Raw genomic sequence first — 20,706 nt, 5'->3', positions numbered from 1 at the left:
TTAGAAACATGTCTTTGTTCAGAGTGTGATTATTTGAGGTGCAGACTTAAGGGTCCTGAAGAGATGGCTTGGTGGTTAAGAACACATACTGTTCCTGTGGGCACAGGTTTGGATCCCAGCACTGCTCCCAGGGGGCCTGCAACCACCTGTACCTCCAGTTTCAGGGAAGGATCTTACGTTCTCTTTTGGTCTCTGTGGGTGCCAGCTTGCATGTGGCACACATGAACACACAGACTCTCTCTCTCTCTCTCTCTCTCTCTCTCTCTCTCTCTCTCTGCTTGCACGTGGCACACATGAACAGATTCTCTCTGTCTCTCTGTCTCTCTCACACACACACATACGTACACACAGACACACACACACACACACATAAATAAAATGAATCTTTAAAATAGATTTCTCCATCACCTTGTTTACATTTTGTTTTATTTCTTTGTCTCCTTTAATTTATTTTTCCTTATGTTTATTCTGCACCCTCCAGAATATGATTGCTGGCATGCAGATTCATAATTCCTTTTCTGGAATGTCACTTTGTCCCACACCATTGATAAGAGACATTGATAGATCGACTCTATGCCAGACCCTATTCATAGTTATATCTTATCTCCACCCTACAGAATCCCTCTAAGGCAGGTTTCCTCTCATGTCATAAGAAACAAGGGAGAGATAGTGAGTGACTTAGTGCACGTGTCCTTCTTGTGTACAGTTTTCACTGGGGCCTTTGAGGGATGTAAATATCAATCAGTCATCAGAAAAGGTACAGTGGGAACATGGTGCCAAAGGTGTCTGCTCTATGGGCAGGCAGGTCAAGACTCTTAAGCTCAAACACATTGGGAATAAATCATTTTAATTTACTTAATTTACTAAGCATCAGGGCCCTCCTTACCAAACTGAGGCCAGTAACTGTGAGGGTTCACTAAGAAAACAAATAAAAGCGTTTTTCCCTGCGATCATTTTTACATATTTTATCCCAGCAGGCAGCAACTATCTTCTGCTTTGTGACAAGGCTTTCCCTGGTTTGCCCTGTTGTCTGTTTGATTAGGTGGATCTACACGAGTGAAAAGGACTTGAATGGGAGCAGCCACTGGGGAGTCATTGCAACTTACAGTGGAGCAGGCTATTATTTGGATCTGTCCAGGACCAGAGAGGAAACGGCTTCTCAGATTGCCGGCCTCAGGAGGAACTTCTGGCTGGACCGGGGGACCCGAGCCACTTTCATTGACTTTTCAGTGTACAACGCCAACATTAACCTGTTCTGTGTGGTCAGGTGTGTGTTGTGGGCTGTAGCCTTCCTATTTCTAGGTAGTTACCTGTATATCCGTTTCTGGAAATAAACTGGAGAAACCCATCTTGCAGCTGGCTAAGGGGGGGTACCAAGAATCAAGGCCGCAGGTTTGGTGAGATGGATATTTGGAGAAGGGGTTTAAGATCCTGAAGTGCTATGATTTGAAAAGAACCTTAACCCTGGTCAGGTGTATCTCTTTTCTAGACTCTATCCAGTCAAAGCACTGTAGGGAGGTTTCTGTTGTTGAGTTGCTTGTTTTTACCGTTTTCTTCAGCCATTATAAGGATGGCTGCCCTCCATCACCAAGTCCTCTGGCTACCAAACCTTGGCTCCTCTCCCTGAGTGTCCCCACTTTTGTGGTTTAGACTCGTAAACGACACATCAGGCTCGAGGCATGGACGGTGCTGCTGCCATGGCCACTGTTGGAGGCTGTGACAAAGGTTCTGTTGCCTTGTCCCACTCTGCGTCCTGTAAGCTGCTCGGGGCGTATGGTGCCAGTTCCTGTTTCCAGCTATTCGGATGTGTCAGAGAACAGATCAAAGAGCCCTGCACTTGAATGTAGTGGGAGCTGCAGGCAGGCCTGCTTTGCATCCCGCCCGGCTCCTGCGTGGTTAGCTTTACACCCGAAATAACACAAACTGTATTCATTTAAACACTGCCTGGCCCATTAGTTTCAGCCTCTTTCTCACATCTTGATTAACCCATATCTAATAATCTGTGTAGCACCATAAAGTGGTGCCTTACTGGGAAGATTCTAGCCTACATCCATCTTGAGCTGGAGCTTCATCGCGTCTGGCTCAGAGAGGAGAGGTATGGCATCTGACTAACTTCCCAGCATTCTGTTCCGTCTACTCCACCCACCTAAGGGCCGGCCTATCAAATGAGCCAGGCAGTTTCTTTATTATCCAATGAAATCAACTCAGACAGAAGACTCTCCCACATCACTTGGAAAGCTTGCATTCAGCAAAGATAAACAAAAGAAACAAGTCGTGTAGTATGGTAAATTGTAAGTACCATTTAAAACCAAGGAATAGAGCAAGGCAAGAGTTTGTCCATGTTCACTCTCCATGCCACACCAGCACCCCAAGATCACGCCCATCAGTCACCTGCATATACATTTCCACAGGAAGTAGGAACGGATTCTCATAATACTAGTGTTTTGTAATAATTTTCACATTAAATTCAACTCTGATTTAACAGGTAATTAGGTTTTGCCAGTGTTTGTATTTATCAACTTTTGCTGAACATAATACTTCTTTAAACTAAATAGATCATTTAATTAGAAATGAATGAGATGAATGGGAGTTGATTATAATTGCCATTAAGCTTTTCATAACGATCCCAGTGTTGATTTGAAGAGGAAGTAGTCAGGCTACTCTGGCTCATTAGAAAACGTTTGATTTCAGGATGTCTTAAGTTTGTTGTTTTGTTTTTTATCTATTTACTTATTTATTTATTTATTTATTTATTTATTTATTTCCACATCGTCCCTAGAATTCTAAGATGGCCATCAGGGCAGTTACTCCACTCCTTTCTAAGTCCCCAGGTGGTTAACAAACCTGGAGCCTCAGTGGGGCAGAGGTGCTATGACGCACAGGGGCCTCTTGCTTCCCTCTTGCTCACACTAAGGCTGAAATGAGACCCATTGCCTTTAGAATGGTGCTCGACATCAAATAGGAAAATTGACAGTGAGCTGACAGGATTTCCCATCTTCCAGAGTCCTGACTTTGACTTGGGCTTGAGGTTTGGCCCCTGTTCTGTGGCGGAGGACATTGTGATGCCAGACACATGATTAAGGAGACATTCTACTTATGCGGAGGTAGTTCTAGTTATTAAATCACTGAGCCATCACACTGTGACACCTGCACAGTGGAATTTGTTAAGAAAAGTCCGCAGCTCAGTTAGAGATGTAGTAAAAACACAAAACAAAAAAACCCAAAAAATAGTGGCTAACTGTATTAATATAAAACAGGGACTGTCCTGTTCCAGACAGCAGGTGGGTATTGAGTCATAGACAACCTTTTCAAGGGAAAGCAGTTAGCAAGCTGAAGAGCTCATTAGATGTTATATAGTTGCTGAATAAATGAGCGACTCCAGCATTTTATAGTTCTAAATGCATGTCCTGTGTCCACACAGGTCATCCCTGTTTCCCAGCTTGAGGTAATTTGTTGTGGCTGTGGTTTTCACCTCACAGTGCAGGGACAGCGCATGCTTCCTTTACTGATTCTCCCCCACATTGCTATTTTAATTGTTCTTTTTGCAATGCAGATTACTGGTGGAATTCCCAGCAACAGGGGGCGTGGTGCCCTCTTGGCAGTTCCAGCCTGTGAAACTGATCCACTATGCCACAGCCTTTGATTTCTTCCTGGCAGCCTGTGAGATTATCTTTTGTTTATTTATCCTTTACTATGTGGTGGAAGAGATATTGGAGATTCGGATTCACAGACTACACTATTTCAGGAGTTTCTGGAATTGTCTGGATGTTGTGATTGTTGTGGTAGGTTGGAAAGAAATGTAGACATTACCGCTATCCCTCACTTCCTCTGTGGCTCCTAACTTCCCTGATGTCTCTCTTTGATTTTCTCTCTGTATTCTAAAAGCTTGTTCATTTGCAGTCTTTCATCTCAGTGTTGGGGATCTTGATATTTCTAGTAAGAATTCTAATTTTTTCTGTTATATTAACTTCTGTGTTACACCTTTTTATGTCTCATTTTGTATGAGGAACCTTCCTGATTATTATGTGGATGTTTTTATTGAACTCTGACTTAATTGAACACATAAGTAATTAAATTGGTCTTTGATATGTCATATGAGATTTGTAGGCTAAAACTATGGGGAAATTTTTTGTAATAATACTTTTATGCTAGTGAAAATTGAGGGTTTTTTTTTTTGCAAGTATCAATTTATGACAAGAAGAAACAGTCTGAAAATCTTTGTGTAATGCAGAAAACATCCTGTAGTTTGGAACTCCTGTCACACAGTCTAGAGGAAACAAAATTTAAACTGTATCCATCAGCCACATCCTTTGCTTTCTTCCAGAGCCCTTGGTATAAAAATTCATTTTTCTAAGCTTTTCCTTTTTCAATAGCATATAAACTTTTGTCTTCTTGTATTTTTAAGTTCATAACAGTATGCCTAATTATCATATATTTAAACTGTCTTTGACACAGCTGTGCCACGTTCCATTGTGTGTCCGATTCCCACTGTCTCACCATTCCACAGAGCTCTCTTGACATCTCACGAGGACTGCATTACCAAGGAGCAGTCTCCTGTCAGCCCTCTCCCTGACAGCATTCTTTCCTCATTCCAAGTTAAAGTTGCTTCACAGTTGTGACCCATTTATTAAGTTTTTATCAAGTATTCTCCACTAGAATTTGTTGGTAAAATACAGAGCATGTTGTTCATGTGTGAAGGAACAAATACTTAAGACACAAGAGGGAACCGTGTGGGCGTGCACTGCGTGGCAACAGTGGCATTAGCACCAATGATAACAACAGTAGGAAAATGGCTTAGGCTTTAAGACCAGTGTGCTTGGCACATGCCCAGACGTCTTATAGTGAAAGGTTTGTTCCAGCCACTGGCTCTCTCCTTTGATTGGCCCCCTCCTTACTGAGTTGTGTACTTGTGTGCTTCAGAAAGCGCTTCCACTTGAAATAGAAGTCCTTTCAGAATGCATGGCCCGAGACCCACCAGACGCTGGTGCCACCCCCCCTCATGGTGTTCTTGTTATATCACGGTTATGCATGGCAGGGTAACTACTTGAGCCACGTGTTACTGAAGTATTAAACCCGAGCAATGTTAGGAAAAAAAAATCAGTACTAAAGGAAAGGAGAGGCAACAGGTGTCTAAATTATTGTTCAGAATATTTCTCTATCAGTGATGGCAGAGTACAGACCACACACTTATTACATTATTACTTATTACTTATTATTACTTATTACTTATTATTATTACAGACACACACTTATCGAATTATTCTACAGGACAATGCTTGGAACCAGAATGTGAAAAATTGCCTTTTGGCTTATATATAATTATATTCAGGTCACGGAGAATAGAACTGTCAAAAAGCAAGTGCTATATGGAAATCAATTTCAGATTTCTTTTAAAACCAATACTACCAAAATTAGTCAATATTGAACATTTTAAATCTTGAATGCTGGTCAGTCAAAAAGTTAACTGTACCCTGATTTACTGAATGTGTCAGTAGGTATAACAGGTATAGCCATGGAAACAAAAACATGCATAGAATTTAAAGGAAACAATTTAGTAGAATTCTAGCTTTTAACATTCAGCTATATTTCTATTTACTATATAGACTGTAAACATGGATACTACATGTTACAAAAATACTTTTAAAGTCTATCTAGCAAGGAAAGTTTCTAGTATTATAGTTCGGTGGTTCATGTTCATATTTCATATCAAACGGGTTTGCTTATCGCCTATCCATACCAGTAATATGCTTTTAACCACCCACCTACCCAGAGATGGTCAGGTTTCCCCTCCTCCACCAGTGAACTGCATCACACACGCTCTGGAGACCTCTGGGCATTAGTTGCTGATATAGAAGTCAAAAGTGGCTTTTTTTTTCTCTCTAGAGCGATAGCATTGTGCAAACATCTCTTTGAAGGCTTATCTCTTCCAGCTTTTAATTTTACTTTAATCTAAGTGCTTCCAGTACTTAATTCAGACACTTGGGCTTTGATCAGGTTCATCCAGGTCTTCTTTGGAAGCTTTGCCGCCTACATAGAGGGAGAGGCATCCCTGCTGGCGCACCTGGGTCAGGAGTGCTCTGAAAGAAGACCATGGGTTTTGTTTTACCCAGGTGAAATTTAAGTCGACTTTAAAATTATATATACACTCAATATCTCGCAATCACACTGATACGGTTCCTTGTGTCTTTCTGTTCTGTTTCTCTGGCAAGTATACTGAAGCCTCCAGGCTTGGGTCAGTTAGCTGGCCGCTTGTCCTAGCTCATTATCTTTTGGAATTACTGGAAAAAAATACTTTAGTGTTGGGAGCAGTGAGACCCCAGATCCTGAATTTCTTGTAAACAACTTGTTTTCCCCTGTTCTGAGTGCCTACAGCTGCTCTGAGCATGAGACCTTCAGCAGTTCCTGATGGCAGGAGAGTGGTTTCTGGTGGGTTTGGCTGGGGCGTGACTAGCTCTATATAATCCGCCCCTGAACAAAATAAAGAGGCATTCTTGGGGAATTTAAGGATGACCCGTGTCTCTGTCTGTCTGTGTATGTTTCTGTATTTTAACCTCCAGCCCCCTTGCCCGAAGCTCGCGAACTGAGTAATAGCGCACCTAGCGCAGACACGGGGGCACGGTGCGCAACACTTTAGAAGTCTAAATCCAAATAATGTTGTTGGCTTGGCTTCACTGAGTGAAAACAAGTCATTCATTCAACAAAGATTCCAGATACTAAGCTGTGCTCTATCCAGGTCTTAGACACAGAGGTACACAGGCAACCAACCCTCTGCCCCTCTAAAAGTCATGTTTTGGTTTGGGAGGGGAAGGCCTTTTGTTGATAGAAGTGGGAAATACAAAAAATGTGAGTGTTCAAACAACATGTGTACTCGCAAAAACTCTCCTTTTCTCTTTCCCTATTTTGAAAGAAAACTCAAGGAAAGTCAGTGTGTTAAGGTGATATTGTTTTTGTTTGTATTAAAAACATCCTGATTGGATGATAAATGATCTGAGAGTTAGATAAGAGATTGCCGGATTTGCTCAAACAACAGAAGGGCTTCTTCACCCCTTTCTCCTGACATAGTCAGAGCATCCCAGAGTGTAAAGCAAGTATGAAGATCAGCAGGAGAAGACATAGGGCTCAGTACAGAGCCTTCCTGTGTGAGAAACAGGATTGTGAATCTGGTTCTTTAGCTGTGATGGGCAGCTGGGAGGAAGAAGGCCTTCCCTTTTGCATGTGAGCTTATTTTTGTATGATCTCCTCTGTGTACATACATGCACATACCTGTGCACATGTTTTCAGTTGATAAGGGAATGTCGGCTGTATGTTGTTTTCGTATTTTAGCGGATGACTTTGATGAATGCTATTAGGGGAGTGATATGGCCAGGCCTCCAATCCATATGGAAAACTAGTCATTTCAGGGGGATTATCTGTCTCTAAAATGATGTAGTAAATATAAACTTCTTATCTTCCAGTTATCCATAGTGGCTGTGGTAATTAACATTTACCGAATGTCAAATGTAGAGGGTCTATTGCGGTTTCTCGAGGATCAAAATACTTTCCCCAACTTTGAGCATGTGGCATACTGGCAAATACAGTTCAACAATATAGCCGCTGTCAATGTATTTTTGGTCTGGATCAAGGTAAGTTATATATCACATTCTTCATATATACACACACACACACACCCACACACATATAAATCACACGGGCCATTCTCTTTGGTGAGGTTGACCTGGCCGGGTCAACGTGGCCAGGTTGATGTGACCAGCCAAGGTTGTTGAATAGTTTACATCACGTAAATGGTGGCTTCTGTGAATCTTCCTGTAACTGTGGATGAGATGACGTTGACTGCTGGATTCTTTTCAGATCTGAGGAAGCTCTGCCTAGCTTCCCCACTCGTTCTCTGTGTAAATGGCAGGGCGTCTCATGGACAGTGAGGCCGGATTCTGGACAGACAGAAAACGTCAGCCATTTTGAGTTAGCTGCCAACTTTCCACCAGGCCAGGTTCTGAGACTGTGCCGTGCAAGCGTTAACTCCCGGTCACATGTCCAGTGCGCATTTAAACGAAGATTTTAATATAATTGAAGCTTCACTTCCCCTGTCCCCATAGCCACATTTTATCTATGTGCTGCTAATGGCAACTGTTTTAGGACCATCACAGCAGGTTCTCAGAAGCAGCTTCCAGAGAGGGTACTTACCAGCAGCGCTGACACTGCAAGGCCTGGGGCTAATCAAAGGCATGGACCTCACATTGCATTTCTCATGTTGTCATGCCCTGACTAACTGTGTAGGGTAACTCTGACATGGCAAAGATGCACCAAAACTATTTTCTGGTATATTTTTTGTTACCTTTTTTCCCCTCTTTCAGTTTAATCCCTTGGGGGACAGTATCATTGTTTATCAGTCACATTTAAGCTTGTTTTTATTGTATTGTAACTGACACAGGATGTGAACAACATGAGGCAGAAGCTTTGCTGTGCTCACTGTGACATTCCCAATCCTGAGGACAGTAGCTAGCATGGGCTAGATACTCAACAAATGCTTTATACTAATATATTGCTAGTCCTAAAGACAGTACCTAGCATGGACTAGGTGCTCAAATACTTGACACTGTTACTTTCCCAGCCATGGGGACAGTAACAAGCATGAACTAGGTACTCAAATACTTTACACTGCTACCCTCCCAACCCTGAGGACGGTACCTAGCATGGGCTAGGTGCCCAACAAATACATTTTATAGTAAGATAGATGTTCCTAGAGTTGAAAGAGACAAAAAGTAAATAATGTCTCCCCTGTTTTTTTAAGTATGATAAATGTAAATTACATAATACCATGTTCACCCTTTTACATGCTTGCTTCAGGAGCATGAAGTACCCAGCAGTGTTGTATCTATGACTACTGCACATCCCCAAACATTCTTGCAATCCCAACAGGAAATGCTGTATCCCAACTCATCAACTTTCCATTGTGTTAATGTCCCAGTGAATTTGACTGTTCAGAGTACCTCGAGTAGATGAAGGCGTACAACGTTTGAGGTTTTGCATCTGCCTTATTTCATTTAGCACACTCTCAGAGTTCATGCCGTATGGCATGACACATCACATTCCCTCTTATGGTAGAATAGTTCCATTGTATGTGTAGAGGACATTGTACCGCCCGTTCATCTACTGCATTGTATGTGTGGAGCACATTGTACCGTCCATTGACAGTTCCATTATGTGTGTAGAGCACATTGTACCATCCATCCATCTACTGACGGTGTTCCTCTGTTACAGCTCTTCAAATTCATCAGCTTTAACAGGACCATGAGCCAGCTCTCCACAACCATGTCTAGATGTGCCAAAGACCTCTTTGGATTCACCATTATGTTCCTCATTGTTTTCTTGGCATATGCTCAGTTGGCATACCTTGTCTTTGGCACTCAAGTTGATGACTTCAGTACTTTCCAAGAGTGTATGTAAGTATCTATGAAATAAAACAGAAAAGTTTTTTTCTATAAACGTATGAAAGTGTCAAATAATATTTTTAAAATTTATTTTAGGATAAGTTCAGTCAGAGCTGGCATAGCATTTCTACTAGCAAGCAAACGTTCTTGTCACCATCTGACTAGCAAATGTTCAGAATAAAGACACGTTGACCATCTGACTAGCAAATGTTCAGAATAAAGACACATTGACCATCTGACTAGCAAATGTTCAGAATAAAGACACATTGACCATCTGACTAGCAAATGTTCAGAATAAAGACACATTGACCATCTGACTAGCAAATGTTCAGAATAAAGACACGTTGAAACCTTCTTCTATAAGCGTTGTCCCAGCAAAGGGCATCCAGTGTTTGGAAATGTGGATTCTTAGGGAAACAGCCTTCAGGTAGGGAGACCGAGTGGGACCGAGTGGGACCGAGTGGGACCGAGATCTTCCCAACACCCAGCCCAGGTGGGAGTTTTAAATGGCCGTTTACAGGGAGGTGCACACGTGTGGAATGCTTAGCCCTGGGTTCCACCCTAGGGGTCTGTCCTCTCTCCCCTCCCTTCATATAAGGAGGCCATTTGCCTCCATTGTCATTCCTCTTGAACAGTGTTGCCTTGTATCTTAAATTTCGACTTCTAAGCGATAAAACACATTTCTAATATTGTAGAGAAACTAAAACCAGTTTATAAATCTTCAGTCTTTTTCCAGTGTCCCCAAATATATCAAAAAAAGTCATCAAAACGAAACAAAAAAAAACCCCAATATTCTGATTGCCGCATGTGCCGTTCAGAGTTACTAGGTGGTGAGGGAAAGAGTGGATCAAAACTGTGGAGCTGGTGTGGCTTTGGGAGGGGTCCCTAGTTAATCTTGCTTGTTGACGAAAGCCAGGAAAGGAAGTGATGTCCCTGACAACGTCTAGCCGCTGTGACCTCACTTTCATGACTGTGACAGCGATGGAGCTTTGAACTCCACAATTTTGTCCATCTTTCAATATGCATGTTTTCATCATTTTTTCGATATTTATTTATTTATTAGGTATACAATATTCTGTCTGCGTGTATGCTTGCAGGCCAGAAGAGGGCACCAGACCCCATTACAGAGGGTTGTGAGCCACCATGTGGTTGCTGGGAATTGAACTCAGGACCTTTGGTATAGAGCAGGCAATGCTCTTAACCGCTGAGCCATCTCTCCAGCCCCGTATTCATCATTTTTTGTTTAAAGATAATTTAACTTCAAGGCAGGCGTGACCATTACAAAGATTTGAGTTACCTGGTTTACCCAGATGATTGTGTATTCTTGCTACACAAATCATCTACTAATCAGATTTAGTACTGAGCAGAAATGACGTATGTAACATGAAACCATGAAACCAGATTGTGTATCCTTGCTATACAAATCATCTACTAATCAGATTTAGTACTGAGCAGAAGTGACGTATGTAACATGAAACCATGTTATTCTAAAAGGCTTCATCAACTGACAGTAGAAATGACAGACTTTCCCAACGAGCCGACAGTTTTCAGTTTCTTGGCAGCGATCTCACACTCCCCAGACGGTCCCAGCGTATGACATCGTCTGTGATAAGTGTGCATCCACACCTGGACCGGCTGGATTTGCATTGTGTTCTGTTTTTCCCGTAGCTTCACTCAGTTTCGCATCATTTTGGGCGACATCAACTTCGCAGAGCTCGAGGAAGCGAACCGGGTTTTGGGGCCACTTTATTTCACTACTTTCGTGTTCTTTATGTTCTTCATTCTTCTGGTATGTATATGCACGCACATGTATTTTACAGTGAGGTGATTTAAATCACCACCGTCTCCTTTCTCTCAGGCGTGACCACCTATCATTTTTAAATAAATACATGGAAAGCAGAAAAATGTTGATTTTTAGAAAACCTTTTATGTTCATTGATCTACAGTTTTCGGACATATTGTTTTTCCCGTGGTCTTTCAGTCATCTATATATGTGTGTCTAGCCATTATAAAGTAATTACGAGTGCAGGTTTATCAAGTTCCTAAGTGGCGCTTTGCCTCCCCAGTGGGACCTGCTTGCCTGCTTACACAGTACGTTGTCTCTTACTGCCACCTTCGTCACTTGCTGGTGTGATTTCTGTTCCCCCTTTTCTTTGAGAAAATAGGAATTTACAGAGCAACTTAGAAGTAGGACGTCAAGAGTCATTTCAATTCTTTAAAATACGTTCTGTGTACCTCACATGAGTAGATGATAGAATATGGTTTAAGTAAGTTGATTGTTAAAACTTGAAGAGCTCTTCAGAGTTCTACACAATAACATAAATGTTTTAAAAGTAGAAAACTATAACTCTTCCATCTGTACATAAATGCACTAATAGTTTGTAGCTTTTTATTGTCTCTTTGTAAAATATGTCAAAAGGTGTGTTCTGACTTCTGTTATGAAACATTTTGACCAAGCTCAACTTGAAGAGGAATAGGTTTATTTGCCTTACATGCTACAGCCCATCGTGAACACAGACAGTGTAGCAATCAGGGCCGGACCCGAGGCGGGAACTGAATGACACAGATCTGTGCTGCCCACTGACTTGTTCTCATGGCTTCTTCAGCTTGCTCCTACAGCCCAGGACCACCTGCCCAGGGGCAGTACTGGCCACGGCCCTCTCACACCAGTCACCAATCAAGAAACTGTCCTGCCCCCAGACTCGCCTACAGACCAGTCTGAGGGAGCCGATTTTTCAGTTGAGGTTTCCTCTTTCCAAGAGACTCTAGATTGTGTCGAGTTGACAACAGCTCACCAGCATAGCATGGTTTTGTAAGTGACTTAGTGGAGAAATACTGCTTCAAAGAGTATGAGCGCAAAACCTAATTAGTGACTGCGTGATTATTCAGCTTTGGTAAAACGGTAAACCAAAAAGGCATGTGTCAGTGTTTAGATTACTTTCAAAATGTATCTGAGTCTTATTCTTTGTTTTACGAACAGAACATGTTTTTGGCCATCATCAATGACACTTATTCGGAAGTGAAATCGGATCTGGCCCAGCAGAAAGCGGAAATGGAACTCTCAGACCTTATCAGAAAGGTAGGCTATGCCCTAATTCCACAGCTGTTTTCCTACATACAAAGGAACATTATTTTAATCAGCTTTCCAAATCAACGCTGATTCCCTGAAATTATTTGTAGGGTAGATCACCTTACTTCAGAGATAAGTTAAATGTTTTCTTTGGTGGGAGGCTTGATAGATAGGTTAGGACTTAAATTTTGAGGATCCTTTTATGATCTGAATTCAATTTTAAAATGATCTTTTTGTTCTTACTCAGTCCCCCATAGTCTTGAGTCACACAAACTGAAAGGGGTTGTGGCACAAACATTTAATTCTGCCCTTCTGTCTAAGTTAGCAATTGAGCTGAGATGGAAGGAAGGCAGACACTCTCCTCTAACCCTGGCCTTTCTGTGTAGTTAGCAATTGAGCTGAGATGGAAGGAAGGCAGACACTCTCCTCTAACCCTGGCCTTTCTGTGTGGAAGACCGAAAGGAAAGGTTCCTAGTTCCAGGCCACAGCTTGGAGTTCCTTGTAATTCTTAACGAGGAGGGAAGGGTAGAAAAGTGCTTTGTTCCTCTCTCTGTAACTTCCTTTGGCTTAAAATTAAAACTTACATAAAAATAAATATATGCATAGACACCTTCCCATCCCAATAGGGTGAATACTGTTTTTCTGTTCAAACCTAAGCCCTGTAGTGTGTGGATTCTGTTTTAAGCGAAAACTTCAGCTTCATAAAGTCCCTTGGACAGAACCTAAGTGCCTGTTGTCTTGGGTGTTCTACCACAGTTGATGGCGTTTTGCTATTTTTTAGTGTGAGCAAGAGCACTCCACACAGGAGACTTCTGATATTCAAAAAGTTCCATTATGGCATGGTTACATACCATCAGGCCCCCAACCATAAGGGCTCAAATTTATTTTATCACAAAATATTGTGGGACATGGTGCAGTTTGTAGAGGTAACATTCGAACTCTACTGTTAACTGTTTAGTCTACAGATGCCCACCTAAGTAACAGGTTGTGATCCTTCATTCTGTTCTGATTGGCCACGGGACAGCTCTGCTTTAGTTCACATACACAAAGCATGCGGCCTCGCCTTCTTGCCTCTCTGACAAATCCGTGTTTTCTATAGGAAACGAGAAGGGAGCTGCAGAGGTGTTTGGGTGGTTAAGAGCACTTGCTGCTTTATCAGAGGATTGGCGTTTGGCTCCCAGCACCCTCGTGGAAGCTCACAACTGGCTGTAGCTCCAGTTCAAAGATTTTGTCACCCTCTTCTCACCTCTGTGAGCACCCACAGGCACATGTGCATAATACACACGTGCATGCACACACATAAAAAATATTTCGTAAAAGTAAACAACCTGACTGAGAAAGAGAGAGACATGGTTGCTAGAAGTATTAGCTTACTGTGGGAAGGTAGTCTCAGCTGCCGATTGAAGGATCCAGGTAAACAGCTAAACAGTTTAGCGAAGATCTGTTTATCACAAAATAAATAATACACAATTTAATGAAAACATGTTAGAGGGAATGACTTGCAAATAAATGTCATGTTAAAGTAACTCTTAGGAGGGTGTCGCAGTGAGGAGACAGCATGGCCAAGGCAAATTGTCAGAAAAGCATTTAATAGGGGCTTGCTTAGAGTTTCAGAGGCTGAGTCCGTGGTCATTGTGGGAGCATGGCATCAGGCAAGGAGGCCTGGAACTGGAGCAGTAGTTGGGAGTTAACATCTCAGAGGAGAGATAGAGATAGATAGAAAGAGAGACTGAGAATGGTTTGAGCATTTGAAACCTCAAAGCCTACCCACCCCCAGGTTCACACCAACAAGGCCACACCCAATTCTTTCCAAATAGTTTCACCAACTGTGGACCAAGTATTTAAAGATATGATTTGGTGAGAGCTGCTATTCAAACAGAGAGATTTTTTCAGTAATAAATGAGAAAAAGAAAAAATGTTAGGAGCTGATCTGTTTGTAGAGAGGGTGTGACAATTCACCAACAGAGCAAGAGTGTTCAGCTCACACTTAAGGGTGTAATAATTCACCAACAGAACAAGTGTGTTCAGCTCACACTTAAGGGTGTAATAATTCACAAACAGAACAAGTGTGTTCAGCTCACATTTTTGTTCAGAATCCTGGATACGTTTACAAAGACATTAAAGACTTGTTTACCAAGCTCATAACAATATAAGTTTCCTTGCACTCAGTAAATATTGGACTTGGTTTTATGTTTCTATAAATATAAAACTGAATATAGAATTATAAATAAATAATTAATAAAGTTCATAAAACAATTAATTTTGTTCTTGATTATTCAGTCACTTTACACAATTCAGCCTTATAGCCCTGCTTATCATACCAGAGTATGTCTCTCTGCTTCACTTCTGCAGCACTGGGATGAGCCCAGGACTCCCACATGATTAGCTAATACTTATCAGTGGAATATTTCCTTAGCGCTGCCTCCAGTTTCTTGAAAACCCTCAGGCTTATTTCACTGACTTAAAAATTGTTTTTACCTCTTAGAAAATTCTTTGCTATTCTATGAAAAACGAACAATCCATAGCTTCTCCATAATCCCTTATATTCTGGGGAGTAAACAGCTATAGAATTCAAGGTGGCTTACATTTGAAGTATAAACATACATATTTAACTTTATATTTCAAATGTAACTTTTTATTTCAAATGTAAACATACACATACATATACATACATATAAGGAAGAAATCTTTAGTTCCTGATTTATTGAAAGACCCTGAGTTCTGCAAGTTTTATAGAAAACTGAGATTACATTTGTTACTCATTCACCAACACATTTTTCTTGAATTACCATCTTCTACCAAGGGCTGAACTTTCAATAGTTTCGCTGTAACTGACAAAATTCAAAAGGAGAATAAACAAAATCATGTCTTTTTTTTTTTCTTTTCAATAGGGCTACCAAAAAGCACTGGTCAAACTAAAACTTAAAAGAAACACTGTAGACGACATCTCAGAGAGTCTCCGGCAAGGTGGGGGCAAGTTAAACTTTGATGAACTTCGGCAGGACCTGAAAGGGTGAGGGCTGCACTGTAGAACCTGGGCGCGCCTACTGTACATGTTAATTTGCTGACAAGATGTTGTTTCTGCCCCAAGTACTGGTAGAGAAATGTTTGTCATTTGGGGAAGCAGGTATCTTTCTGGAGCATGCTGTATATCTCCCTTCCTTCTGCATTCTGATGTTTCGATGTTCAGGCTGGACCATGGACTGAATAAATTCACCTTAGTCCTCTCAACGCTTTCAGGAAAGGCCATACTGATGCAGAAATTGAGGCCATATTCACTAAATATGACCAGGATGGCGATCAGGAGCTGACGGAACGTGAGCATCAACAGATGAGAGATGACTTGGAGAAAGAGAGGGTGAGCACTTGAGGGGATGCCTGGACTCAGTAGCCCCATGTTCTAGTCCTTTCTCTCCTCATCCTCTCTCCTCACAGCCTCAACCTACACACTGATAGTCTGCTTATTCACCTTGTTTATCCCTGTTTTAAAATGTCAATCCATGAACTAAAAACTGGGAAACCGATCTGGAGCACACTAGTTTTCCTGTTGGTAAATTTTTTTGTGAGGTCTTGGTATGTTGGCCCCTATTGGAAGACTCCATATTCTTCAGGAGGACCTGGACTTGGAACACAGCTCTTTGCCGCGTCCCATGAGCAGCAGAAGTTTCCCTAGAAGCCTGGATGACTCGGAGGAGGAGGATGATGAAGACAGTGGGCATAGCTCCAGGAGGAGGGGCAGCATCTCCAGCGGGGTTTCCTATGAAGAGTTCCAGGTGTAAGTACAAAGGTTCCCCCGTTTCTGTTGACCAGGGCTGAAGTGAAATGACATGGCTCTCACGGCGTTAAACATTTGCCTCTTTTCGTGCTAATGTCATTTCTTTAAAATAGGTTTTAGGAGTATTTTTCTTTTAATAGTAGATCAGCATTATAAGAAATTAGGGAAGCAGAGATAAACATTAATATCCTCTTTGTTCCTTCCAACCAAAATATCTTTTTTTTTTTTTTAAAGTCTAAGTCCCATTTTATTTTTCCAAGGTGTTTTCTTCTGTCTCTACGAAGCCACTTTACATGGGCTTTGGTGGGGGTCGTGGTGCAGCACCAGCAGGTCTAAATCGTGGTGGGTGTGTTCGGTCCTTCCGAGCTTCCCGAGATCGATTCCTGACCACCTTGCTATGAATAGCACAGCTCACACAGTAATGCAGCTTGACATAGAGTTTGGGGAGCACATAAGCGTCGAAGACACCTGCTTCGGATATGTCTCTGACGGCAGCCGGTGACGATGTTCCGAATGACGAACTTCTTAATGGCCTTGTCCTTGGGCACACAGCGGGCGCAGTTAGTGCAGCGAATTGGCTGCACGTGGCCGCGGCCCTTTGTGGCACGACCGTTGTTTCTCCCTTTTTTGGTCATCTTGGAGCAAAGTCCCGGAAGACCAACCAAAATATCTTAACAAATTTTAGAGTCCGTGTGTCCTTTTACATGTATGTGTCAGTGCTTTTACATGTCTTACGGCCTAACACATGGTCTGTCCTTGAGGACATTAGACAGCTGTCAGTTCCTGTCCTCTATTTCCCTGTTGACTTTATGCTTGTTTACTTCTATCTGCTTTGGAGAATGAGGTAATCACATCTCTATTAGTCAATTATTCATTCCTCCCTTTAATTCTAAAAAGTTCTGCTCAGTGTTACATGAGGCTGCTAGGTGCATACATGTTCATAACAAGAAGTCTCGGTACCTCAGGCCTCCTTTCAGATATCTTTATCATAAGTGAGATGTGTTGCTTTTCTCATGAGAACATAGCTTAGTGACATTCTTCGTACATTATAAACCCTTATTTTTCTTGTTTTCATTTTTTCCTTTGTTTTTATCTTTCCTTCCTTCACTGTGTATGTCTACATGTGTAGCTCTAAGTTTATCCTACTTACAATTTTCTGAGTGTCTTGAATTTGCAATGTTCCTTGTCAAACCTAGGACCTAGGGAAAGTATTATTTGAAGAATTATTCAAGCATTTTAGATGTCATATGTTCTCACTTCTCTTCAGCTGCCTTTTTGATAAGTGGTTTTCATTTGTCATGTGTTCATGAGAAAATTTCCAGACCTTCAGAAGGATTGAGTTTTTAAAAATAATTTTGAATAGCTAATTCTCTCTCTCTCTCTCTCTCTCTCTCTCTCTCTCTCTCTCTCTCTCTCTCTCTCTCTCTCTCTCTCTCTCTCCTTTTCCCCCTGAGACAGTGTTTCTCTTTATGGTAGCCTTGGCTGTCCTGGAACCCATTCTGTAGACCAGGCTGGCTTTGAACTCACAGAGATTGGCCTGCCTCTGACTCCCGAGTGCTAGGATTAAAGGCGTGCACCACCACCACCACCACCTGGTCCTTGTTAGTATTCTTTACTATCCTTGGAAAAGTTGTCTCCAGGGCGTAGTCAGTGGCTGAATCCTAAGGAGAGGGGCCAGGGAGGGAGAATTCAAACTGTTGCCATTTGACATATTTTAAGACATATAAATATTTGTATTCAAAATAATGAGATGTTAAAAGAGCACACTGTTTTCTAACAGTTCTGTTTGCTTATAATTCTATCTCAGAAAACATGATGCAGCGCCATTTCTGGTGTCACCTTAGAAACCTACTGTATAGGTGAATTATGATTTATTTACATGATCTCCTACTAGTTGTTTACCATAGCCACTGTTCAGTGCTGTGCTATTAAAAACCAACTCTGTGTATGTGAATACATTTGTAATACAAAATTACATATATGAAATTTCCTTTAGAATTTTTCCGAAAAATGGTACTTGTGAATAAAGGCTTTTAAAGCTTCAAGCACAATTTTATTGGCAGGAAGAATGGAGGTTATCATCCCCACAAGCAGCCTGAAACAGTTTAAGTCTTGCAAATACTTAGAAAGTATTTCGTGCTGTCATGTTATCTTGGCATTTCCATGGACAGAGTCCTGTGGGCTGAAGGATATGGAGATGTGACTTCTGTGCTCGCTGTCGCCCCCTGCAGGCTGGTGAGACGCGTGGACCGCATGGAGCACTCCATAGGCAGCATCGTGTCCAAGATCGATGCTGTGATTGTCAAGCTTGAGATCATGGAGCGGGCGAAGCTCAAGAGGCGAGAGGTGTTAGGGAGGCTGCTGGATGGAGTGGCTGAGGTGAGCAGTCATGAGCTTAGGACGCTGACTGGTGGACAGGTCTTTATTGACAGGACTGGGGGACAGGTCTTTATTGACAGGACTGGTGGACAGGTCTTTATTGACAGGACTGGGGGACAGGTCTTTATTGACAGGACTGGTGGACAGGTCTTTATTGACAGGACTGGGGGACAGGTCTTTATTGACAGGACTGGTGGACAGGTCTTTATTGACAGGAATGGTGGACAGGTCTTTATTGACAGGAATGGACACACGTGACACTTTTCACTTGGAAATATTGCAGAGGAGCAAAAACTAAAGTTTACATTTACATCATTCACAAATACTGTTTTTCTATTCACTTTTATTTTCAGGATTTTCCCCCTTAAGCAGAAACATTCTTTAGTTCTGTAGAGCACAAAGGTAGTCATCCCATTTTGTAACTCTTAACCCGATTCCTGTCCTCCTCCTTATATAATCTTAGATCAAACAATCTGGAGGCGTGGCTCTTGATACCCCTGTTTGAGAGTGCTCCCAGCAGTGGAGCAAACTATTAAGTGAACAGTTATTCCACCATCTCTCAGAATTGTTATTGTGTTCTGTCTCCACCTCCAGTCTTACATAACTGCACCATATTTTACCTAAAACTCAGTTGCATTGTGGAATAATTTAACAGATAGCATGCCCTGGTTTCTGCTGTTTCTGTAATTTCTTCGTTAGGATGAGAGGCTGGGTCGTGACAGCGAGGTCCACAGGGAACAGATGGAGCGCCTGGTGCGGGAAGAGCTGGAGCGCTGGGAATCGGATGATGCAGCGGCGGCACAGACAGGGCACGGTCTGGGCACACAAGCGGGACTCAGTGGTCAGCCGCACCCCAGAAGCTCCCGGCCTCCTTCCTCCCAGTCTTCAGAGGGCCTAGAAGGCGGAGGCGGAAATGGAAGTGCCAATGTTCACGTGTAATAATCCGCAAGTGTTTGCGTGTGTGTTCCTCAGACACGAAGAGGTTATGTCCAGTATGGCAATGTTAATTACAATATTTATATGCCCGGCTACATGAGGCTGCTGGTCTTTATGACTAATTGTTATAATTTTCTGCACTTTAATTTATTTTACGTAAACTTTACCCATGGTTCAAGGAGGATTGTTTTGCTTTTTCTCATGTGAGAAATCTAGATGTAAATATTGAGTTCAGAAAACAAAACAAAAAAAAATTGAAAATTATGCCCAGTAGCTGCCCTGTCCAAGTCTTCAGGTGACAATGAAGAAGCCTTTAAAAGTTGTTCTGAGTTCATGTCCAGTCCCTGCATTTAGCAGTGGCAGCCCTGGACAATGCCTTAGGGAAAACCAAGCATTTCTTTTCACTCACATGGAACTGCAGAAATTACTGCGCTTCCTTCTAAGAAAGGAGTCTTACTTCACCAACCTTTCTCGGGTGAGCTTTTCTCACAAACGGAGTAGGAAAGAACTCCCGAGCAGAGTCCGGATACGGAGGCACTGCTGAAATGTGTATCAACAGTTGGCATCGATATTAAGTGCTGTCCCTTTTTTGCTATTATATTCCCAGTTTGTGGGACTAAGCATATCATTTATTTTTTTGTATTATTTAACTTTTGTTGGACACTTGGTAAGAAAAGCCGAAAGGATAAATTATAGGATGAAAGGTAGGAGAATTGGAAAGAGTCCTAATCTGTCACTAAACTTGACTTTTCAATTCTTTGTTAGCATAGAAATTTCTCCTGTGTGCCTCATTTGCAGCTGAATCTAATATTAAGATAACTAATGAGTAAGACAAACTTAATATTTTCGTATGCAGTGAAAGTTTTAATTCAGCAGATATGTACATATGAAGCAGTACTTTAAGGAAGTTCTTTTTTTTTTTTTTTTTTTTTTTTTTTTGGTTTTTCGAGACAGGGTTTCTCTGTAGCTTTGGAGCCTGTCCTGGAACTAGCTCTTGTAGACCAGGCTGGTCTCGAACTCACAGAGATCCGCCTGCCTCTGCCTCCAGAGTGCTGGGATTAAAGGCGTGCGCCACCGCCGCCCGGCTAAGGAAGTTCTAAAATGCATAAAAGCTTTAT

At 41.9% G+C, this 20,706-nt stretch overlaps 1 protein-coding gene and 1 pseudogene across 3 annotated transcripts in view; one reads left to right on the top strand and one right to left on the bottom strand.

The window, feature by feature from the left end:
* Positions 1–20,492, top strand: part of Pkd2 (polycystin 2, transient receptor potential cation channel) — a 38,845-nt gene extending 18,353 nt beyond the window's left edge. Inside the window, exons 5-15 of one of the 3 annotated variants that reach the window (XM_038341392.1) lie at positions 1,043–1,267; positions 3,554–3,782; positions 7,455–7,622; positions 9,259–9,440; positions 11,097–11,217; positions 12,409–12,507; positions 15,390–15,511; positions 15,739–15,856; positions 16,110–16,273; positions 18,505–18,652; positions 19,352–20,492. In XM_038341392.1, coding sequence (XP_038197320.1) covers positions 1,043–1,267; positions 3,554–3,782; positions 7,455–7,622; positions 9,259–9,440; positions 11,097–11,217; positions 12,409–12,507; positions 15,390–15,511; positions 15,739–15,856; positions 16,110–16,273; positions 18,505–18,652; positions 19,352–19,591 — 1,816 coding nt within the window. In that variant the 3' untranslated portion in view covers positions 19,592–20,492. The other 2 variants (XM_038341403.1, XM_038341383.1) reach the window with 2 other exon arrangements.
* On the bottom strand, positions 16,563–16,908 carry LOC119822315 (annotated as a pseudogene).
* Positions 20,493–20,706: the final 214 nt, after the last annotated feature.

This window comes from Arvicola amphibius, chromosome 1, assembly GCF_903992535.2.
Source record: "Arvicola amphibius chromosome 1, mArvAmp1.2, whole genome shotgun sequence".
NCBI lineage: Eukaryota > Metazoa > Chordata > Mammalia > Rodentia > Cricetidae > Arvicola > Arvicola amphibius.
Note: the sequence above shows the minus strand (reverse complement) of the source record. Positions and strands in the feature narration are given on the sequence as shown.